Source organism: Heteronotia binoei, chromosome 15 (genome assembly GCF_032191835.1).
Source record: "Heteronotia binoei isolate CCM8104 ecotype False Entrance Well chromosome 15, APGP_CSIRO_Hbin_v1, whole genome shotgun sequence".
NCBI lineage: Eukaryota > Metazoa > Chordata > Lepidosauria > Squamata > Gekkonidae > Heteronotia > Heteronotia binoei.
The window spans coordinates 26,181,618-26,206,513 of NC_083237.1; the positions used below are offsets into that span (position 1 = coordinate 26,181,618).

General features: G+C 47.0%; 1 protein-coding gene across 1 annotated transcript in view; it reads left to right on the plus strand.

The window, feature by feature from the left end:
* Nucleotides 1-9,214: 9,214 nt before the first annotated feature.
* TNNT1 (troponin T1, slow skeletal type) overlaps nucleotides 9,215-24,896 on the plus strand; it is a gene marked incomplete at its 5' end in the record, with an annotated part of 32,666 nt that continues 16,984 nt past the window's right edge. The window contains 3 exons of the mRNA XM_060254991.1: nucleotides 9,215-9,254; nucleotides 17,249-17,270; nucleotides 18,997-19,057. Of these exons, the coding sequence (XP_060110974.1) occupies nucleotides 9,215-9,254; nucleotides 17,249-17,270; nucleotides 18,997-19,057 (123 nt within the window). The remainder of the gene's footprint in view (nucleotides 9,255-17,248; nucleotides 17,271-18,996; nucleotides 19,058-24,896) is intronic.

Here is a 24,896-nt window from a genome sequence, read left to right on the forward strand (position 1 = left end):
AGGATGTGAGTGGGTGTGTATGTATGAAGTGCCATCAAGTTGCAGTGGACTTATGGTGACCCACTAGGTTTCCCAATCCCCAGGTCCCAGTGGGAGATCCCCCGGTTTGACAGGCTTCCCCCCGCCCCCAGTCAGCTGACTGGTGGGGGAAGCTCCACCCCCACAGTCACCATGTACCTATAGAGCTCCGGCAGGTTTAGAAACCAAAAACAGATCCGTTTTTAAAATGTGTGCCTTTAAAGTTGAGCAGAAAGCAGGAAACAGGAAGCGCTTCATGGGGAAGGGTCAGCAGCAGTTTTGTCAGAGCACAGACCCTCCGTTTCTTTTGCTTTCATTTTCAGAGCAAGTAAAGTTGTGGAGGAACCAGACCCAGTAAGTGTGTGTGTGAGAGAGGGAGAGGGGGGGAGGGGGCAGGGGATTCCTTGCTTTAGAGCCCCCCCCCCCACTTTAGAAAGTGTTAGAAAGCGGGCGGAGGGAGGGAAATGTCTACTAGGCACTCTATTATTCCCTATGGAGAACGATTCCCAAAGGGAATAATGGGGAATTGATCAGTGGGTATCTGGGGCTTTTTTTGGGGGGGGGGGGGATGTTCCTTGAGGTAGAGACACCAAATTTGCAGCATAGCATCTGCCTTTCCTCAAAATACCCTCCAAGTTTCAAAAGGATTGGACCAGGGGGTGCAATTCTATGAGCCCCCAAAGAAGGTGCCCCTATCCATTATTTCTAATAGAAGGAAGGCACTGAAAAGGTGTGCAGTCCCTTTCACTGTGGTGGCCAGAACTCCCTTTGGAGTTCAATTGTACTTGTTCCAAACTTGCTCATGACTCCACCTTCAATGTCTCCTGGCTCCACCCCCAAAGTTCCCAGATATTTCTTGAATTGAACTTGGCAACCTTATGACCCACCCCCTGGGGTTTTCAAGGCAAGAGCCTTCAGAGGTGTTTTGCCATTGTCTGGAAAATGACTCTGGACTTTGTTTGTGGTCTCCTGACCAAATAGTAACCAGGGCCAACCCTGCTTAGCTTCTGAGATCTGAGCATGTTTTTCACACAGAGGGTCCCATTTCAGCTGCCATAATCTCCATTTAAAAGAATCAGGTACTTGGTGGAGCTGGAGAGTTGCTGAAACCAGAGCAGAAATGCCATCTTTGATATACCAAAGTTCTGACTCAGTCTAAAGCAGGTTCATATAGAACAGGAAGATTCTAGTGTTCTGTTCCACAATGCCCAGATGGAGCCCTTGCTCCTTACTTGGGGAAGAGTTTCTATGTTCCCTTCCACAACAAGCACTTCGCAGGTTAAAAATAGATTGTGATGGATTACATATTCCGCAGCAAGCCTTGTTCTGAGATGCCCAGCCTATTACCTTTGATCACAGTCTGTCTTTGTTTGCTCATTGACCCTGCCTGCAATCCATACCGTAAAAGGAGAAGGGATTCCAGATGGAATTAGGATGAGCTCTTGGGAGAATTGCCTGGATGGCAGATCTGGAACCAGAGATGCTGGCCTGTGAATGGCTTTTGCTTTGATTGGGTGTGCTTTTAACGGGAAAAAACACAGTGTGTTAAAAAAAAAATTAAGTAGTTGATCAAATAAAAGATAGTCATATTAACGTAACGGTGGGGATCTCTCCCTGCTGATCAATTCTAGAAATACAACTCCACAACATTCCCCATCTGCAGAAGCATGACCTGTATATTCTTTTCTTCCAGGTGAAACCCAAAAGACAACACCATGTCTGATGAGGAAGCTGAATACGAGGAGTAAGTAATATCTGGATTCCAGCCAGTTATATCTGGACTCCAGCTCACAAATACCCAAAAAGATTCAAAAACAATTTTGGGAAAAAACATTTCAAGCAAAACTAAATTCCTTCAATTTGATGTGTATGATGTGGCTTCATAAGGATATTATTGGATTCAGAGAATGCTATTATTACAGAGTTTTAATTACTTAATTTGGCAAGTTAATGTTATCTCATCCATCAACAAGATTTGGCTGGCTCCTTCAAAATAAGAGTTTTGAAACCCACATTTTTAAATGTAAATTGCAGGTTTGAATTTTGGAAATGTGCCCAGTTTCAGATTTGTTCACAGTTCATGTTTCAGTTCTAAAGTGTACACAAACACCCCACGTGGTTCCCATTTGTGCCTCTGAGGGGTAGAGTTGCCAGCCTCCAGGTGGCCCCTGAATATCTCCTGGAAATACAACTCATCTCCAGATGACCAAGATCAGTTCCCTTGGAGAAAATAGTTGCTTTGGAGGGTGGAATCTATGGCAGGGGTGGCCAAGAGTAGCTCTCCAGATGTTTTTTGCCTACAACTCCCATCAGCCCCAGCCATTGGCCATGCTGGCTGGGGTTGATGAGAGTTGTAGGCAAAAAACATCTGGAGAACTACCGTTGACCACCGCTGCTCTATGGCATTACACCCTGATGAGGTTCCTCCCCTCCACAAACCCTGTCCTCCCCAGGCTCCACCCCCCAAAGTCTCCAGGTATTTCCCAGTGTAGAGCTGGTAACCCTACTGAGGGGACAGGCTAACAGGTCTCATGTGGATCGGACTCGGAGATACAGACCAATTCCACACTAGCAATTGCTTTGCTCCCTGGCTTCTACTTTCCCTAGCTCAAGCAGTCAATTCCCCACCAGTTGCTGTACAGGTGCATTTTGACCTGCAGCGCCCTCCAGTTTTCCTCACAGCTTCCAGATCTCTTAAAAAAAACAAGATCAGGAAGCTGCAAGGAAAATTGGAAGCAGCTGTGGGTCAAAATGTGCCCATGAAGCAGCTGATGGGAAATTGATTGCTTGAGCCAGGGAAAGCAGAAGCCCATGGGTGGAGCAACTGCTAGTGAGGAATCAGTTGCAGTGTGTGGGGCTAGGTTCTAAGGGGGCAGTTCCTGTTAGATGTGTGGTTGGCGTAGAAGATGGCATTTGGCCTGACATAGGAAGAGCCTGTTGGTGCCTCAGTGTGAACCCTGATAGATGTGATGGAGTAGAACAAACTGCATAACCTCAAGATAGGGTTGCCAGCTTCCAGGTGGGGTCTGGAGATCTTCGGCTTTTACAACTGATCCCTAGCTGGCAGAGATCAGCTCCTCTGGAGAAAATGGCTGCTTTGAAGAGTGGACTCTATGGCCTTGTACCATGCTGAGGCCCCTCCCCTCCCCAAACCCCGCCCTCTCCTGGATCCACTCCCAAAGTCTCCAGGTATTTTCCAACACAGACCTGGCAACCCTATCTCAAAACAAGCATAAAATAACCTCTGCCCCCTCAACCTGAGACTGCACTCCTACCCTGACAGCCCAAAGAAGACAACTGAACCATGTAACTTTAGGTCTGGCTCTGATAACCTTTCTGGGAAGCAGTGAGAAGACCCTCACTGTTTTGTTTTGTTAGGCCTGTTCTCTGTTAAGAACTGGTAGCATTAACTCAGCAGTGTGAGGTAATTTGTATAAGGAGCCCTCTATAACGTGGTCCAAACCAGATCAGTGGTCCAAATTAGGTAGGCTTGCCAATTCCCAGGTCCCAGAGGGGGTTCTCCCACTTTCCCAGGCTTCTTCCTGCCCCCAGTCAGCTGGCCAGCAGGAGGGGGGGGAGCCCCGCCCCCACAGCCACCATGTGACTTTCCACCTCTGGAGGTTTCAGTCTCCAATTGGAAAGGCTTCCTCTTGGGATGGTGTGTCTGTGTTACTTTGAAGAAGTTGGCAGCAACTCATGAGTAGAGATGCCAATCCCTCGCTTTAGAGTTGCCAGAAACGGGGGGGGGGGGGAGGGAGGGAGGGAAATGTCTGCTGGGCACTTCATTATTCCCTATGTGGAGATCGATTCTCATAGGGTATAATGAATTGATCTGGCAGTATCGGGGGCTCTGGGGGGGGCTGTTTTTTGAGATAGAGGCATCAATTTTTCAGTATAGCATCTAGTGCCTCTCCCCAAAATACCCCCCAAGTTTCAAAATGATTAGACCAGGGGGTCCAATTCTATGAGCCCCAAAGATGGTGCCCCCATCCTTCATTATTTCCTATGAAAGGAAGGCATTTTAAAAGGTGTGCTGTCCCTTTAAATGTGATGGCCAGAACTCCCTTGGAGTTCAGATATGCTTGTCACACCCTTGCTCCTGGCTCCGCCCCAATGTCTCCTGGCTCCACCCTCAAAGTCCCCAGATATTTCTTGAATTGGACATGGCAACCCTAAAATTAGGGGAGTGTGCTCAAAAAATTACTTAAACTCTATTGTAATTTCAGAAAGGGTAAGACTACTGTTTTAATTAAATGCCGGGAGTTTATTTATTGCATAGGAAAATCATGTTGGGGGGAAATTTCCATTTTCATTAATGCTGGACTGGATGACTGCCCATTAGTTCCTAAGGAGGAAAATGGGAGGAAATGACAGCTTTCCAAAGCTGTTGTTTTTTTACCATACGGTATCAAAAGTTCAATGAAGCTAATCCTCCCTCTCTACAAAAGACCCCCGGGTTTCAAGAGAATTCGAGCAACTACTTTTAACTAAATGGCATTCCTAATCAAAACAAACAAAAACCCTGCAAAAATTGAACAACAGTTAAAATAAGAACAGTATATTAATAACAAAATGACTTCCTATTCCTCCCACACCTCAGAAAACATGAGTTTCCTCTTTGTAACTAACTCCTCCAGCATGTCCCATGAACATATGAAGCTGCCTTATACTGAATCAGACCTTGATCTATCAAAGTCAGTATTGTCTACTCAGACTGGCAGTGGCTCTCCAGGGTCTCAAGCTGAGGTTTTTCATGCCTATTTGCCTGGACCCTTTTCAGTTGGAGATGCCGGGGATTGAACCTGGGACCTTCTGCTTACCAAGCAGATGCTCTACCACTGAGTCACCATCCCTCCCCTGGAATACCGGTTGAGGAACAGGGTTCTATCCAGGGTTCATTTCGTTGAAAAAGAGGTGCCAGAGCTCGTTAGCACAACTCATTTGCATATGCCACACACCCCTGACATCACTTGAAGGTGTACTAAATTGTATCAGTTCAGCATCTACCTTAAAATGCTTCTTAAATTATAATTCTCATAATAAAACCTTATTCCCACCATACTGTTTAAATTACTTTCTCCTATGTGGCCACAGTAGCGTGATGATTTCCATCTGTCTGCTTTATATGTCTTCGTTACTTTCCCTTTTTTGTGGTGGGAAATATTAGAAAGTCTGTCAAATCTTAGAGCTCAGCAAAATTCTCACAGGGTGTTTGAACAATGGAGCCTAAAGCAAGAATTTGAGGGGCGGGGAAAGAAAGATCACCATAAAATTTAGAGGTTCCAGAGCTCTGCTCCTGTGAGCCTGCTCAAAATGAGAGGCATGGTTCTATCAAGGATGTCTATACTGCATATTTAAACCAAATTTAAGCCTGCTTGTTCCTGGTAACTTCAGTGAAGGAATCAGGAATTTCTATCAAAAAATTCTCAGCTCTTGTACGGTTACTGTGCTCAGGTGTTGTTGTTTTTTTAGAAGATGCCATGATCACTGAGCTGTTTTCAAACCTGTTTCTAGATAGCTTTGCTGCCTACTCTAAATGAGTTTGTAGACTTTGGCTGGCTCCCGAAGGATGGATGTGGATGAATGCTTAACCATTTCTCTTGTTCTGTCTCTCTTCTTGTCACTCCTGTTTTCCTCCACGCACCAGGGAGCAGCAGGAAGGTAAGGCATTTCTAAACATCCGTTACTGATCATTATCAATTACAGGTTCTCCTTTCCAATTCATTTTTTTTAAATCATGTACAGTAGTTTTTATAGACTGGCTTTTGCTATGGAAGTTTTCTGTTGGTTTTTTCATAAAGACCAGATTAGGAGAGGGAAATCGTTGTGATTGCTATGATTTACGAGAAGAATGAACGCCTTTACAAATTTACCAGCTTTCTTTCGCCATAAGAAAATTCTAACCATCATTTACTTCCTGTTTAATTTTTGCAGCTTTTTTCGCTGCGGGCATACTGACCTTTCTTTTAAAGATGCTGAGCGTTCATTTTGATGCTTTGATGGTATCCACAGGATCACTATTATCTTCTTCACCTTTAAGGTTCATCAAGCCCATTCTTACCTATCCAAAATTCTGTCTCTTTCCTTTTAAATCCCATTTTCCACCTACAGACAAAGGTTATATTTAAAAACAGGCCGCCATCAAGAACCCTCCCAAACTCATATCTTCTCCCAAAGCCAATCCTTGACTTGCTGTAACTGGAAGCCAAAATTTCATATTTGCTGTTTCCCTTTCCCTCCCTGCAAAAAAAACCACTCTTGCTGTCTCACTCTCTTTCTTGGTATCTCTTTCTCTCCCTTTCTCTCTTTCTTGAAGAAGAGGAGCAACCTGAAGAAGGTGAGGTGATATCACCCTTGTCTATTCTGCCCTCCGAAGAAGTGCCAAGGTTTTTTTTTAAGGCCTATGAGATAAACAGAGATCCAGCTAGAATCAAACCAAGTTAACAGATTATTTAAATGTTTGGACGACCAGGAATACTGAACCAGGGCTGTTCTTTCTCCCAAAAGCAACTGCGAACTGTTGGGCTAGATATGGAGAAGTGAAAATCAGGGGCACCTTTAGGCTTCCCAATCCCCAGGTCCCAGAGGGGGATCCCCCGGTTTTACAGGCTTCCCCCCTCCCCCAGCCAGCTGGCCGGCGGGGGAAGCCCCGCCCCCAGGGCCATCATGCACCTCCATGAATGATTCCCATAGGGAATGATGGGGAATTGATCTGTGGGTATCAGGGGCTCTGGGGGGGGCTGTTTTTTGAGGTAGAGGCACCAAATTTTCAGTATAGCATCTAGTGTTTCTCCCCAAAATACCTCCCAAGTTTCAAAAAGATTGGACCAGGGGGTCCAGTTCTATGAGCCCCAAAAGAAGGTGCCCCTATACTTCATTATTTCCTATGGAAGGAAGGCATTTAACAGGTGTGCTGTCCCTTGAAATGTGATGGCCAGAACTCCCTTTGGAGTTCAATTATGCTTGTCACAACCTTGCTCCTGGCTCCACCCCCAAAGTCTCCTGGCTCCACCCCCAAAGTCCCCAGATATTTCTTGAATTGGACTTGGCAACCCTAGGCACCTTATTGGTGGGAGGGAAGTGTAGTGAGACAGATTGGAACAAGGAAACACTGAATACAAGATTTCTGGTTTCTAGTACTTTGGTGGATCTTGCTCTCTTATGATAATGTTGCTCAATTTTTATTTTTAGCTTCAAAGGAATTATAGTGCTTGGCCTCTTTTTTCTTCATAGTTTTTTTTTTTGTACTTGACATTCAATTGATAGAACATGTTTTTTGAACTTTGCATGTCATGTGTAATAAGTATGATTCCAGTATAGCATAACTGGATCCCATGTGGTTTCAAAAGTCTTTATGATCTGTGATCCATCTCTGCTTGAATTATTTCATTAATCTTCACCACTTACCATTATTTTATTACCTGGCCTCCATTGCTTTGTGGTGGGTGTGCTTTTGTCTTCTGGTTATAATCAGCATTTCTCCCCATGACCTTTGATACTTAATTCCGAAGCGCATGTACCAGGTGTTAGTTCTGAATAACATATGTTACTTTGCATTACAGCTGAGTTTCATGAACATTTTTATTTCCTTACAAAACCACACTTGCCCTTTGAGAGGATTTTTCAGGAGAGGCATGAAGAGGATAAAGGCAGCTACAACAGTATAATCATTAACATTGTTAAAGGCAATGTTAATGAGGTTGGTGTGTGGCCTATGGTTGCCCTTATTGAGTGACCACTGAACCAAATTTAATTTGTGCTATGATGTCATCACATTCCATATGTGATCCCTGATTGTCTAGAATTACTTGAGGAAGGAAGGGGGGAAAGTGGAGCAGAAGTATTATTTAGTAATCGGGGAGGGTTGTTTCTCACACATACCCTGAAAGCAACCCCTTCATTCTGAATATTTGGCACAGAGCTGTTTTAAATTTCTTTAAAAGCAAAATTGAGTGCCCCTTCTGAAATATTTCTCCTGGAATGCCTAACACAGTTTGCCATTTTTGAGAAGCCAGCCTCAGTGTGAGTAGGGGGCTTCCTTATGCTGCTAACATTGTGGATTTCAACAGCGCCTCAGGGAACCCTGCGATCCCTCCTGGAAAAGATCAGCAGTGGATGACACAGGTTTTTTACATGTTTTTTGAAGGGGGGCAAAATTAAAAAATGATGCCCCCTTATAGGCCCATTCTATCTTATGGGCCTATAGAATAGAATGGACTCCATTCCCAATTTGGCAGACCACCCCCCTCTGGTGGTGCCCGGGGCAAGCGCCCCCTCTGCTCCCCCCTAGATCCAGCCCTGGGAGGACGCCTTGACTAACACTGCTGATCTTTCTCTGCAATGCAAAGCTGCAGGAAGATGTTAGCACACATGTCCTCAGGGGCATAGTAGATAGGGCTGGTCTATACATGCAGAGGGATGAGGTGGGAATAGAGGATAGAGTTCGGAGATGAATGGACTGTACCACTTCCAGACTACCAACAAGAAGAAATCATACTTTTCAATGTTCTCCTACATTAAAAAGCTTCTTACAAAAAAAAAAAAATCTTAAGGGCAGCAGAAAATGGGCTAGAATTTTTCTTCCTGATATACTGGATTTTTACTTGCAGAGGGTTTTCTACATGAGGGAACTGGGAAATGGCATCCTTCATCTGCAGTCGTACAGCCCACTGTATCTCCTCAAGATTCTGTCATTCTATGGCATATGTAGACCAGGCCACACAAGGCAACACTGAGGACCAACAAGTAAACCCAGTGCCCAGTATAGACTGTGTTTGCCCTAAAAGATGCCCAGAATCCCCTATAAACCACAGGAAATCCATACTAGACAAAGAGATGAGAAAATAATTCCTCTTAGTTTGAAAAAATATGAAAACTGACACCATTTTTCATGGATGTGGAGCCTACATCCCCCCCCCCCTCCGGAACAAGATGGTAAAACTCCAATCAATCATGCTCCTTTCAACAAAGTGGGTAGTGACTGCTCTGAACTGTGTGGGGCTTGTGGGTAGAGTTTTTTTTTCCCTTGGCCAATAACAATTTTAATGACCCTGTCCACTTTTGTCCTGAAGACAGACGGATTTAACTGCCTTTTCCTTTGTTTCCTGGATTTGGTCTGTACCCTACAACTTTCTCTCTCCTGCTCCTTCCTCTCCCAACTCCCTATCTGTCTCTCCCAACCCTGTGATGTGTGTTGTTTACAGTGGCTGAAGAACCTGAGCCGTCTGCTGAGCCAGGTATATTCCTCCTTTCCTCCATCCTTTCCAGAGAAGTGCAAGTATAAAGACATTGCTCTTCCTTTTCTCTTCCCCATTCCTGCCATCTCTCAGCAGAAGCTGATGTGTTTTCAATGAAGGAGGCATTTGGCTGCAGTCTTGGGTGGGTGGATGATTGGTACAAATTGATAGAAAATTAAGAAGTGGATATGGAGAGAGAGACAGAGCCACAGATGGGTGAGGACAGATGGTTTACTGGACATTTGGTTAGGTGTAAAGGTGGGGTGTGGAGCTGGATGTAATCTTAATTTGGCAGTTAATTTGAATTAGGCATGTAACCAGTATGCAGGGGCAGACTGGTCCATTAAGGGCACAAAGAAAAATCACTGTGTGTCAATGGTTTAGAGAGTTCCTCACTCACTGGGACCATGCCATTCCCAAGTGAGGGGCAGCCCAAGACCTGTGTGGGATGAGGAAAGAGGCACCCACCTGATCCCTGTATGAGGAAGGAGACATCCGGCTCTTTGTCCCTCCCTACTTTTGGACCTGAGACCTTTTTCCAGGGCCAGGATCAGCTCACCCACTAGGCAAACTAGGCGGTTGCCTAGGGTGCCAAGAGGTGGGGGCAGCAAATTGGGCTCTCGCCCTACCCCCTGGTGCCCCGGGCAAGTGCTTAGCTTGCCTCCCTCCCCCCCCCCCCGCCGCTGCTGCTAGTCCCCTCCCAGCCACTGCCCTCCCACCCCCTGGTGCAGTGTACTGCCTGCCCACACCTCCCCCAGTGCTCCGCTCACCTACCCGCCGCCATTAAAAGTGGCAGTGCTCTGCTCGCTCACTCTCTTCCCCCTGCTCACCAGCTAAAAGTAAGCTTTGCCGACTTCGCAGCCCGCGGGAATTGATCTGTGGGTATCTGGGACTCTGGGGGCCATTTTTTGAGTTAGAGTCACCAAATTTTCAGCTTAGCATCCAGTGCCTCTCCTCAAAACACCCTTCAAGTTTCAAAAAGATTGGACCAGGGGGTCCAATTCTATGAGCCCCCAAAGAAGGTGCCCCTATGCTTCATTATTTCCAATGGAGGGGAGGAATTTAAAAGGTGTGCAGTCCCTTTACATGTGATGGCCAGAACTCCAGAAGAGAGTTCAATTGTGCTTGTTATGACCTTGCTCCTGGCTCCACCCCCAATGTCTTCTGGCTCCACCCCCAAAGTCCCCAAATATTTCTCTAATTGGACCCAGCAACCCTATTTCCCTCATTGTCCTCTCTTGCCAGCGTGGATAGGAAGGTATACGTAAGAGCTTAGCTGCTGGCTCAAGCCAAATATCCATCTAGTCCACCATCCCCTTTTCCACAGGGCCATTCAGATGCCTTTTGAATGCCAAGAAGGCACAAAGACAATTGTTTTTGCTTTTCCCACTGAGCCATGCTATAAAGCTATATCAGGACTCAGCTGAGGAAGGAAGAAAAAAGGCATTTAAAAAGAGCCCCAAAAGAGGGAGGGGGGACATAGAGCTTAGCTCAGCCATTTTCGAAGTGGAGATTAGCTCCACCCCTCTGCTTCTCCCACAGTGACTGACAGTGGTGTGTACTTGGAGAAGCTGTTTGGAATGCTAGAGCTCAGAATTAAACCTGGAGAATATAGAAAAGGGGTTCTGACAAGGTTCCCTATGAAAAACATCCCCTCCCCACTTGGCAGAAGTTGAGGGCCAGAGTTTCAAGGTCACTGAGCATGGCTGCCAGTCAGGCATGTGCTGCGTGCTTTACCTTTTTAGGTTAGCTAGAGAATAGATGAGTGGACTTGTAAAGAGTGATGGATGGAGAAGTGGGAAATGCCACTGTTGAACAAATGGGTGTGGAATGCCAACTGAGCGTGAATTGTCATCCCTGACTGCCAGCTAGTTTCCCTGTGAGCCCATTTCCTTCCTCCCTGCCAAGCCTGAAGCCTTCTGAAATCCTTTGCCTCATCCACTATCCCTCCCCATAGCAGCACCTACAATACATTTCTTATTTCCAAGATGTCCCACCCCCACCCAGTTGCACACCCTAAAAGAGCAGGTTGTGCACATGTTTTTAACAGGGCAGGTGTTTTCTTGATATATACATAGATATATCTATGAGCTTCTGATGCTCTCCGTGTGCTACACATGTTCGGATACATGTACACAGTGTGTTTGCGCCATGTATCTACACTGAGACCATGTGTATCCCCCATCATGTCTATAAGGGAAGCAACATATCTAAGCTGAATTGAAGATCATAGATATTTTTTAGTACCTATAGACATGTGTGTGACCAAACTTATGTCAGATCATGAACACTCTTTTTCCATTTTGCATCTGTCTGGATTCATCTTAGGGTTTGGGGTTGGTTCCAAATACAGGTCATGCAGGCTGACTCTGGAACTTTATTCCATATAGGCATGGGCAGTACAGTTGGCAAGCCATTACAGTGCAACATGATGCCCTTCCCACATGCCACTGGCCATTAATGGTGGCATAGCTTCAGCACAGTGCAGAGGTAGCAGAAGAGTAGACAGTGAAATGATACTACAATCATTCCCCTACCATCTGCCAATCAGAAGGCTGCATCCTAATGAATCCCTCCCGTTAGCATCAATAGAACCAGTCAATGTACAGCTGATGGGCAGTCAATCCCCAAGACTACAAAGCACATTCACAAATCATAACTCAGCAGTTACTAAACCACAACAGCCTCTCCTGTGTAGGTCACCGTAAGGCAATGAGTAGATATGGAGCATCTGTCACTCTCCAAACAGCCATCCTAGGTTGTTACTCAAATTGGGGTGTCTCAAAATGGATTGGAGGAAATTAGCGTAATTGGAGACAGCTAGTGAGAGGGGGTAACAAGCAGACTCTCCACCAGTGTTTATGAGGATCATCCCCTTGAGAACTCTCAAAATAAACGAGTCCAAATTAAATAGAAAGGATTTTATAAACAAATAAATAAAAGCAAAAACATACACAAGAGCACACTGAGGGAACACACATACAAGGCTGACAAAGATAAAAGTAATAGGGATACAGATTGGGGGTGATTGATATTTACCTTTCCAGAAAAACATAGTCTGAGGAAGAGCAAGGACAAAATGACTTGTGTTTCAGGTGTGAGTTCTGGGTCCAGGAGAATACACACACAGGGCTAAAATTGGCCCTCAGGCAATCTGATGCATGTGCCCCCTAAAATAATACTATGATTGGCTTGTTGGGGATACAACTAGGGTGACCATAATGTCTGAAGGCCAGCCAGGGACACTGGGGGGTGGGGGGGTGGGTAGGGGTGTGCGCGCGCGAAGCGTGTGCGCCGCCGGAAACAGGAAGTGACGTCACTTCCGGTGACGTCATGCCACCACCGGAAACAGGAAGTGGCATCACTTCCTGTGACATCATTTCCCCCGCGTCACCTGCCAGAAACGGGAAGTGACATCACTTCCTGTGACATCATTTCCCCCAAATGACATCATTTCCCCCAAATGCCACTGCCGGAAACAGGAAGTGACTTCACAGCACTTCCTGTGACGTCCCCAAAAATCCCCCAAATATCACCGCCGGAAACAATTTTGTTCTCAAATCCTGTATATACTTCATCAGTATATGGGATAAGGCACTTTCTCAACTGTGCTGCATAATGCAGCCTATTTATTTTGTCCTGTTGGCTCTGTTGGCTCTATCTGCGCCACCATCATCACTTTCGGGGTGTGGATCCCCCAGTGGGGTGGTCTCCCGACTCCCTCCGCCGACTGTTTCTGATAGCCCTGCGCCCCCTCTTTCATTTGATATGTGTCCCGTGCGGGTGCCACCCTCCCGCCGGGAGATGCCACAAAATGAGCCCCCTTGAGGCTTATGGCGGCAGGGCTCGGGGGAAGCGAGCTAGACTGCTGTTCTTTTAAGGGGTTATAGAGTGTTTCGAGCCCGTCCCTGTGGCATCGGTCCCATCGTTGAGGGACCCAGGGGGCCGGCGCAGCGGCACGCCGAAGCAGCCTGTCACTAATAACACCGGTCGAGATGCAGGACAGGAACCTGGAAGTGACCGACAGGCTGCTTCAGCGTGCCGCTGCGCCGGCCCCCTGGGCCCCACAATGATGGGACCGATGCCACAGGGACGGGCTCGAAACACTCTATAACCCCTCAAAAGAACAGCAGTCTAGCTCGCTTCCCCCGAGCCCTGCCGCCATAAGCCTCAAGGGGGCTCATTTTGCGGCATCTCCCGGCGGGAGGGTGGCACCCGCACGGGACACATATCAAATGAAAGAGGGGGCGCAGGGCTATCAGAAACAGCCGGCGGAGGGAGTCGGGAGACCACTCCACTGGGGGATCCACACCCCGAAAGTGATGAAGGTGGCGCAGATAGAGCCAACAGGACAAAATAAATAGGCTGCATTATGCAGCACAGTTGAGAAAGTGCCTTATCCCATATACTGATGAAGTAAATACAGGATCTGAGAACAAAATTGCACTAGAAGACACAAACACAAAGCTCCCTTACACTGAATCAGTGCTTGGGTCCACCAAAGTCAGTATTGTCTACTCCAGTCACAAACACAAAGCTCCCTTACACTGAATCAGTGCTTGGGTCCACCAAAGTCAGTATTGTCACATAAGAGAAGCCCTGTTGGATCAGGCCAGTGGCCCATCCAGTCCAACACTCTGCGTCACATAAGAACATAAGAGAAGCCCTGTTGGATCAGGCCAGTGGCCCATCCAGTCCAACACTCTGCGTCACATAAGAACATAAGAGAAGCCCTGTTGGATCAGGCCAGTGGCCCATCCAGTCCAACACTCTGCGTCACATAAGAACATAAGAGAAGCCCTGTTGGATCAGGCCAGTGGCCCATCCAGTCCAACACTCTGCGTCACATAAGAACATAAGAGAAGCCCTGTTGGATCAGGCCAGTGGCCCATCCAGTCCAACACTCTGCGTCACATAAGAACATAAGAGAAGCCCTGTTGGATCAGGCCAGTGGCCCATCCAGTCCAACACTCTGCGTCACATAAGAACATAAGAGAAGCCCTGTTGGATCAGGCCAGTGGCCCATCCAGTCCAACACTCTGCGTCACATAAGAACATAAGAGAAGCCCTGTTGGATCAGGCCAGTGGCCCATCCAGTCCAACACTCTGGGTCACATAAGAACATAAGAGAAGCCCTGTTGGATCAGGCCAGTGGCCCCTCCAGTCCAACACTCTGCGTCACATAAGAACATAAGGAGGGAGGGAGGGAAGGAAGGAAGGGAGAAAGGAAGGAAGGAAGGAAGGAAGGAAGGAAGGAAGGAAGGAAGGAAGGAAGGAAGGAAGGAAGGGAGGGAGGAAGGAAGGAAGGAGGGAAGGAAGGAAGAAAGGAGGGAAGGAAGAAAGAAAGGAGGGAGGGAAGGAAGGAAGGAAGGAAGGAAGGAAGGAAGAAAGGAGGGAGGGAAGGAAGGAAGGCCACCCCCTCCCGCCAGCCCCCCCCCCGGCCCCCTTACCTGCGGCTAGTCCGGGCAGGTAAGGACGGGGGGTGGGGGTTGCGAGGCCGGGGAAGCCTCGGGAAGGCCCGCGGGGGTCGCTGGAGGGCCTCCAGCGACCCCCGCGGGCCTTTCCGACGCCTTCCCGGGCAGGTAAGGACGGGGGGTGGGGGTTGCGAGGCCGGGGAAGCCTCGGGAAGGCCCGCGGGGGTCGCTGGAGGGCCTCCAGCGACCCCCGCGGGCCTTTCCGACGCCTTCCCGGGCAGGTAAGGACGGGGGGTGGGGGTTGCGAGGCCGGGGAAGCCTCGGGAAGGCCCGCGGGGGTCGCTGGAGGGCCTCCAGCGACCCCCGCGGGCCTTTCCGACGCCTTCCCGGGCAGGTAAGGACGGGGGGTGGGGGGTTGCGAGGCCCGGGAAGCCTCGGGAAGGCCCGCGGGGGTCGCTGGAGGGCCTCCAGCGACCCCCGCGGGCCTTTCCGACGCCTTCCCGGGCAGGTAAGGACGGGGGGTGGGGGTTGCGAGGCCGGGGAAGCCTCGGGAAGGCCCGCGGGGGTCGCTGGAGGGCCTCCAGCGACCCCCGCGGGCCTTTCCGACGCCTTCCCGGGCAGGTAAGGACGGGGGGTGGGGGTTGCGAGGCCCGGGAAGCCTCGGGAAGGCCCGCGGGGGTCGCTGGAGGGCCTCCAGCGACCCCCGCGGGCCTTTCCGACGCCTTCCCGGGCAGGTAAGGACGGGGGGTGGGGGTTGCGAGGCCGGGGAAGCCTCGGGAAGGCCCGCGGGGGTCGCTGGAGGGCCTCCAGCGACCCCCGCGGGCCTTTCCGACGCCTTCCCGGGCAGGTAAGGACGGGGGGTGGGGGTTGCGAGGCCGGGGAAGCCTCGGGAAGGCCCGCGGGGGTCGCTGGAGGGCCTCCAGCGACCCCCGCGGGCCTTTCCGACGCCTTCCCGGGCAGGTAAGGACGGGGGGTGGGGGTTGCGAGGCCGGGGAAGCCTCGGGAAGGCCCGCGGGGGTCGCTGGAGGGCCTCCAGCGACCCCCCGGGCCTTTCCGACGCCCTCCCGGGCGGGGAAGGACGGGGGGTGGGGGTTGCGAGGCCGGGGAAGCCTCGGGAAGGCCCGCGGGGGTCGCTGGAGGGCCTCCAGCGACCCCCGCGGGCCTTTCCGACGCCTTCCCGGGCAGGTAAGGACGGGGGGTGGGGGTTGCGAGGCCGGGGAAGCCTCGGGAAGGCCCGCGGGGGTCGCTGGAGGGCCTCCAGCGACCCCCGCGGGCCTTTCCGACGCCCTCCCGGGCGGGGAAGGACGGGGGGTGGGGGTTGCGAGGCCCGGGAAGCCTCGGGAAGGCCCGCGGGGGTCGCTGGAGGGCCTCCAGCGACCCCCGCGGGCCTTTCCGACGCCCTCCCGGGCCTCCGCCGCCACCGCCGGGCCCCGTGGGCGGGCGGGGAAAGCGGCGAGGGAGGGAGGGAGCGTCCCTGCGCGTGCGCAGAGCGATCTGCGCACGCGCAGGGTCGCTCCCTCCCTCACTCGCCGCCTTCCCCGCCCGGGCGCGCGGCCCCCGGCTCTCTGGCTGGCTAAACCGGGACCTCTTAATGGTCCCGGTATACCCAGCCCGGGAGCCGGGAATTGGGGGCCAGAACCGGGAAAGTCCCGGGAGACCGGGACGGTCTGGCCACCCTAGATACAACAGTGTTTTGGGAGAGGTTTGATGCCTTTTCCACATATGGACAAAGATGGAGGAAAACTTGTGACAGTTTGTATGAGTGTGGCTAATGATGCTTGATAAGATTGTTGGGTGTAGATTGAAAGTGTTAATGTTTTCTGATGAGATTGCTGAATATAAACTAAAGGTGATACCATTTCTCTGATGACCCCTGTATATGGGATGGAAGAGATTCTCAGATTGTATGAATAGCCCATTAATTAAGGTGAGTGAGTAAAGAAAAGGAAGACCAAGTGCAGGGAGGGATTCTCAGGAAACCCATTATTGAGATTAAGTATCTCTTTTTAGATTGGGGAGAGATCCATTAGCAAATCAGCTACCCTGAGTCACCTAATCCAAAACAGTTGCCCAGGCTTGCCTCTGGCCAGCATCCATTTTGTTTGTTCCAGCTCCATTTTGTTTCCATTTTTAAACCAGGCTGTACAGAACACAAACGATGGGGAGGGAAGGCCAAGAAAATGATTGAAACCAATAGTACAGCACATCAGCATAAAATATTGCAGGAGCAGCCAATGTTCCTGGTCGCCTGACTAACCACAAGGCCTAATTTATACCTGAAGGTTTTACATGGTTTTGCAATGAGTGAAACAGGAGTAGGGAAGCATTTTTGCTTCTAGAGTTTGTTCTTTGTTCCTTTATGCTCATTTCCTCCACTCTTCTTGTTACAAGAACTTCTGTTCATATTCACACCCATATCCCATGTTTGTTACAGAGCAGCACGGACAGGAAATTTTTTTTTCTAGCATTCAGGACAGGCTGCTTAGTATATAGCCCATATAATTTTCCGTGTTTCAAAGCTGCCTCTCTTCTCTCCGTCTGTTAATGGTTTCTTTATTTTTTGTCTTCCTTTTCTTACAGAGGAGGAACGCCCAAAGCCCAGGTAAGTGAGAGAAACAGGTGTTTTCTGAAGGAAATGCATTATAGTGGGAACTAGGGTTGCCAGCCCCCCAGCGACAACAGGGAAGAAGATTATGATGATGATATTGGATTTATATCCTGCCCTCCACTCCGAAGAGTCTCAGAGTGGCTCACAATCTCCTTTACCTTCCTCCCCCACAACAGGCACCCTGTGAGGTGGGTGGGGCTGAGAGAGCTCTCACAGAAGCTGGTCTTTCAAGGACAGCTCTGCCAGAGCTATGGCTGACCCAAGGCCATTCCAGCAGCTGCAAGTGGAGGAGTGGGAAATCAAACCCGGTTCTCCCAGATAAGAGTCCACACACTTCACCACGGCACTACACCAAACTGGAACCCCCACACACTGCCAAACAGTAGAAGCCATTTTCACTATAGAGTGTTTGCCCAAATACCAGAGCATCACCACAACATCACAATGTGATGATGTCACTTCCAGTACATGCCAGAAGTGATGTTGTCGCTTTGCCAACAACGTAACCTGGGCCTGCCTCCCACTCCTGGTAAATCTCCCCCTGCCCCATCCCCTGCCAGTTGCCAGAAGGGACCTGGCAACCCTAGAGGGAACATGGGAGTCTGAGGTTCTCCATGGAAAGAGAGCAAAGGGGTTACACAATAGAAGAGTTGGCACCTGTGTTCTGGCAAAGCTTCTGTGCCTCTATAAGGGTGGAAATTCCACTCAAAGACTCTGTCCAGAGAAAGGGGACTCAAATCTCCCCTCAGGGGTTATTTACCTTATTTGAGAGTCTGCTTTATTTGAAAACCACATTATATTTACCTTATCAAATATTAAATAAAGGTAAAGATAGTCTCCTGTGCAAGGACCCAGTCATTACTGACTCAAGGGGTGACGTCACATCATGACATTTTAACGGCAGATTTTTTTACGGGGTGGTTTGCCATTGCCTTCCCCAGTCATCTACACTTTCCCCCCAGCAAGCTGGGTACTCATTTTACCGACCTTGGAAGGATGGAAGGCTGAGTCAAGCTTGAGCCGGCTACCTGAACCCAGCTTCCACTGGGATCGAACTTAGGTTGTGAGCACAGCTTGGACTGCAGTACTGCAGCTTTACCACTCTGCGCCATGGGGCTCATACCTTATTAAATACTTTACTATTCAATAAACTTTTATTGTTCATCTCGTCTGTCAAGCCAGAAAAGTATTATCACTATTTATCTCGCATATAAGTACAGCCTTAGTCTGGCAGGTTTCCAAATAAGAGACCTTTAGAGAGCACATAGCTTATGCATTTAAGATTGTGATCCCTTTTCTATTGTGGGTGATTGGGGTATAAAAATGTATAGGGCAGGCCAGAGTGGACGATGGGTATTCTTTAATACAGAAGGCAGTTTTCTCAGAGCTGCCCCCTCCCTCCCCATAGCCACCACAATAGCATGCATTTCAAGTGTCTCTCTTGAAATGCAGCAATTATGCAGCAATCAGAGGCAGAGAAACCAGGACAGGAAGGTGGCAAGGCAACCCAATGCAAAATTCAAAATGTTTGACATGCAATGTTCAAAAATTCCTTGTAAACAACCCCCCCCCCCTCCTTGTTCTTCTATTGCACCTCAGGGCAAGGGGGAAGTAAGATTTCTTCTTGGGGGGGGGGGGGGGAGGTTGGTAGTTTTTTGGCTGTTAGCTTTTTTAAAATATTAACTGTATTTTTTCCATGCTTGTGTTTTCCCATCCAAAGGCCAGTGGTTCCACAGTTGGCTCCTCCAAAAATCCCCGAGGGGGAGAGAGTGGATTTCGATGTGAGTATTTCATTTTGTTAAACCAACTTCTGGTCTTTTTCAGCGCCCTTCGCCACCCTTTCTTGTATTCTTTAGATTAACAGCTGTGGCCGGCCAAGTCATTAGACCGATCAAGTCATTATGTCCATGTGATCAGGTTGAAAATGATGGGAAAACCCAGCTAATGATATGTACTTTACCCTGGTTGCTACACTACCAGAGTTTGCACATCCGTATTACCTTTAGCCCGAATGGGATGCAAAAAGCAATCCACAGGCTATGCTTCTCGGGTACTTTTGGGCTGCCTGATTTCGGCTCTTGCCTTCGATAGCAGTTTAATGTGCAAACACTCACACTTATCTCCATGCTGTAAAAGGGTGATTGGCAAATACTTGCTATAACCAAAGGAACAGGATTTTGCAAAGGTGGGGTGTTCTGTAGCTATAATATTTCCTAGGTTACTATGAAATATACAATATACTCCTAAATGCTGGGTGAGTGGACGTCAACGTGGCAGATGCGGTTCAATGTGGCCAAGTGCAAAGTAATGCACATTGGGGCCAAGAATCCCAGCTACAAATACAAGTTGATGGGGTGAGAACTGGCAGAGACTGACCATGAGAGAGATCTTGGGGTCGTGGTAGATAATTCACTGAAAATGTCAAGACAGTGTGCGTTTGCAATAAAAAAGGCCAACGCTATGCTGAGAATTATTAGGAAGGGAATTGAAAACCAATCAGCCAGTATCATAATGCCCCTGTATAAATCGATGGTGCGGTCTCATTTGGAGTACTGTGTGCAGTTCTGGTCGCCGCACCTCAAAAAGGATATTATAGCATTGGAGAAAGTTCAGAAAAGGGCAACTAAAATGATTAAAGGACTGGAACACCTTCCCTATGAAGAAAGGTTGAAACGCTTAGGGCTCTTTAGCTTGGAGAAACGTCGACTGAGGGGTGACATGATAGAGGTTTACAAGATAATGCATGGGATGGAGAAAGTAGAGAAAGAAGTACTTTTCTCCCGTTCTCACAATACAAGAACTCGTGGGCATTCGATGAAATTGCTGAGCAGACAGGTTAAAACGGATAAAAGGAAGTACTTCTTCACCCAAAGGGTGATTAACACTGTGTCACACAGTGGCCAAAAATTTATATATATATATATATATATAGACACACACACACATATACACACTGTGGCTAATAGCCACTGATGGACCTCTGCTCCATATTTTTATCTAAACCCCTCTTGAAGGTGGCTATGCTTGTGGCCGCCACCACCTCCTGTGGCAGTGAATTCCAGATGTTAATCACCCTTTGGGTGAAGAAGTACTTCCTTTTATCCGTTTTAACCTGTCTGCTCAGTAATTTCATCGAATGCCCACGAGTTCTTGTATTGTGAGAACGGGAGAAAAGTACTTCTTTCTTTACTTTCTCCATCCCATGCATTATCTTGTAAACCTCTATCATGTCACCCAGCAGTCGACGTTTCTCCAAGCTAAAGAGCCCCAAGCGTTTCAACCTTTCTTCATAGGGAAAGTGTTCCAACCTTTTAGTCATTCTAGTTGCCCTTTTCTAGACTTTCTCCAATGCTATAATATCCTTTTTGAGGTGCGGCGACCAGAACTTCCGGGGAAGGAAAATGCCGAGCTGAACTGTCTCTCATAACGGGAGCAGGCTGAAAGTTTTGTTCGGGGTAGTAGAGGGCAAATCAATGCCCACTGCCTACCTTTCTCAGTGAGAGAAAGGTCCAAGACTTGCACAGAAACTTTGATACGAGATTTACCTTGGCTGAAAAGAAGCCCTGAAGGGGGACTTTTTTGAGGTTTTGAGGGGTCTCGGGAAGTTTGCATAGTCAACGTCTGCAAGATTTTTCAGAGTCATTGATTTGACATAAGCTCGTCAGGATCCTAACCTTCTTGGACATTTCTAAACAACTAAAGCTTTGGAAGACCAGTGGAACTTGGATAAGTGGAGAAAAAGGTACAGAAGTTCTCTTTTCACTCCGGAGCTATTTATAGCTTAAAGGGACCCATTAAAGGTGGGGAAAAGAAAAAAATATAAAGCTTGCAAGTAGAAGAAGGAAGGGGTGAAGTTTGGATTGTTTAAATATAAAGGACAGTGCTAAAAACTGCTAAAAATTGAAAAGCGATTAATGTTTAGTCTACCTTGCGGTTTTGAAAAAGAAAACAGCCACGTCGCACTGGAAATACACTGGAACAGACCTGCAACACTTCTGAGCAAGACAGGAAGTACGTCAAGTATCGTGAGATCTCCATGAGAGTTGATGGTGACAGAGGCAGGAAGCAGTAAAGAAAAAAGCCTACTTTATACCATAGAGAAACATTGGCAGCCATTGCTGGGAGGTCTAATTTAAAACATCGTTTTTAAAAGAATTTGGGACTTTAAAAATTGACAGAATCAACTGGAAAAAGGGTAAGAAGACAGGAACTATTGACTACATTATTTGTGGGCTCCTGGGTGATTTTAAAAGGGGAATTTTTTTCAAAAAAAAGGAGTAAAAATCGTGGCCGCCATTTTGGAAATTTTAAAGACTTTTTTGATAAATATCTTGACTTTGGGGGCTCAGAAACCAGCGAAATTGGGCTTGCTGGAAAGGGCAAGTCCTACTCTATTGAACCTGACTGTCAGATTTCAGATTGGTGAGGTCAAAAATTTCGTCATTTTTTAAAGGGAAAAAAATCTTTAAAAATTTATATCTGGGCCTGGGAAGCTCAGAAGAAGACAGAATAAAGTTTAACTAAGAGAGTAAATTTAGATCTTCTGAATTTGGTAGTTAAACTTGTAATTTGTGAGACCGAAATTTTTGGTATTTTTATTTTTTTTTATTTCTTCTATCCCTTTGTTTTTTGCCTAAATGTCTGAACCCAGGCAGCCCCGAACAAGGGCTGTTTCATTAGAGAAAATGCAGGACCAAATGGAGGCCATGGAAGCCAGAATCGTGAAAGGAGTTAAGAAAATGACAGATGAACTAAAGGAAGAACTTGTTACAGAGATTAAAAAAGAAGTGGATGATCTCAAAAAAAACCCCTGAGGAAACAGCTAAGAAAGTGCAGGAGGTGGAAGAGAAAGTTAAAGTACATGATACCACCTTGTTGAAAATTCAAGAAAAAGTGACAATCCACGACTGCAAATTAATGGAAAATCAGATACGTCTGAGAGGAGTACCTGAAGAAGAGAATGGTAATTTGAAAGGATATATAATAAAAATAATTGCAGAATTTTTAGATGAAGACCCTGATGAGACTAAAAGCATGTATGATCACATGTATAGAGTTAACTCGCTTTTTGCCAAAAAAAAAAAACAATTTACCAAGAGATGTTGTTGTAAGATATATGACAAAGGAAATGGTGGGAAGGATCATGAATAAAAACTTTGAAAAGTCACTGATAGTAGGAGGCAGTAGAGTGAGAATTATGAAGGAGCTGCCAAGACAAGTGATAAACGACAGGAGAACATACAAAAAGCTGACAGAAAAACTGAAAGACAATGGCACAAGGTACAGATGGATAATACCCGAAGGTTTGAGTTTTGAACTTCAGGGGAAGAGAGTCACAATTACAAATGCCCAGGAGCTGAGGAGATTTTTTAAAGAAAATAAAGAATTTGCACCATGATGGATTATAAATTACTGTCTTGGAACGTTAATGGACTAAATTCACCACAAAAAAGAAGGGCAACATTTCATTGGATCAAGAAGCAAAATTGTAATATAATTTGTTTGCAAGAAGTACACATTAAACAAAAGGATTATAAATTTTTATGGAACAAACAATTGGGAATGGAATTTTTTTCATTAGCTGAACAGAAGAAAAGGGGAGTAGTTTTTTATATTAGGCTCTCTCCTATTTTTAAACAGGTAGTCTTCACAGTATGCTTGTAGGGAGAGAGAGTCAGGTCTGGGAAACCTGGACTCACCTGTTTAAAAATGTAACACCTAGTTTGGCTGCAAGAGACTAAAATATTCCTTATCTCTCAGATGGGGAATTGGGGTTCATTTTGAGTTGTGATTTAGAGAAACTGAAGTGGACTAAAAGTTAATCCAGTGGCCGTTGCATGTCAGTGTAAACACAAAATGTGAGTCGTGCTGCTTAAAGAAGCACAACCTGTTTCATAAGCATAAAAGAATGAATCATTAAAGTCCACTAACAAATCAATTTATTTCAGACAAAAAAATAAAAGCTGTTCCTTGGCGTACCAAACAATTTAACAGTGAAACCATTACAACAATGAGAATGTTGACAAAGATGGAAAGATATATTGTCTGCCAATGGGATTTTGTTTGCTCAGGCCATTTAAGAAAATAAGAACAGCCCATCAGCAGCAGTCCACCTAATCCAGCAGCCTGTTTCACACAATAGCCAACCTGTGGCACTGGAAGGCCAACTAACAGTGTGTAGAGGCTAAGACCTTCCACTGTGGTTTCCTCCTAGTGCTGGTCTTCAGAGGTTTACTGCCTACGAATGCAGAGGTTCCCTTTAGTGAACATGACTAGAAGCCACAGGTAGACCTGTTCTCCATGAATCTGTAATCATTTTTAAAAAGCCATCCATGCACTATGTTCATGGGCTCTGAATTCCACAATTTAATTACTAGTTGAACAAAGTACTTCTTTTTGTCTATCCCAAATGTATAGCCCATCAGATTCACTGGGCATTCATGAGTTCTAGTATTGTGGGCAAGGAATTGCAAATTCTCTGTATCCGCTTCCTTTGTCTCATGCATAATTTTATAAACCTATGTCATGTGCCCTCCAGCTCCTGTGTTTAGCCGTACCTTATAGAAAAAGTGCTCCAACCCCTTCAACATATTGGCGGCCTTCTTCTGTGCTCTCTCCAGATTTGCAATATCTTTTTTGAGACAGGATGACCAGAACTGCACACAGAGTTCCACATGAAGCCACACCACAGATCTAAACATGGGAATTATAATATTGGCTGTTTTATTTTCAATCCTTTCCATGGGGTTTGCTTTTTGCAGCACATTGAGTTGACATTTTAATTGAATTGTCCACTGCCACCCCTTGAACTCTTTCCGCCTTCATCTCTGCCAATTTTGATCTCACCAGCATATATTTAAATTAGGAATTTTTTTTTGTTCTATGTCCATCTCCTGTCACTTACATACACTGAATTTCATTTGCCATGTTGTTTCCTACTCACCCAATTTAGAGAGATCCTACTAGAGCTCTTTGCAATTTACCTTAAGAACATAATAACATAAGAGATAACATAACAGGCCAATGGCCCATCCAGTCCAACACTGTGTCACACAGTGGCCAAAAAAAATTTATATATATATATATACACACACACACACACACACACACACATATACACACTGTGGCTAATAGCCACTGATGGACCTCTGCTCCATATTTTTATCTAAACCCCTCTTGAAGGTGGCTATGCTTGTGGCCGCCACCACCTCCTGTGGCAGTGAATTCCAGATGTTAATCACCCTTTGGGTGAAGAAGTACTTCCTTTTATCCGTTTTAACCTGTCTGCTCAGCAATTTCATCGAATGCCCACGAGTTCTTGTATTGTGAGAACGGGAGAAAAGTACTTCTTTCTTTACTTTCTCCATCCCATGCATTATCTTGTAAACCTCTATCATGTCACCCAGCAGTCGATGTTTCTCCAAGCTAAAGAGCCCCAAGTGTTTCAACCTTTCTTCATAGGGAAAGTGTTCCAACCTTTTAATCATTCTAGTTGCCCTTTTCTAGACTTTCTCCAATGCTATAATATCCTTTTTGAGGTGCAGCGACCAGAACTGCACACAGTACTCCAAATGAGATCGCACCATCGATTTATACAGGGGCATTATGATACTGGCTGAT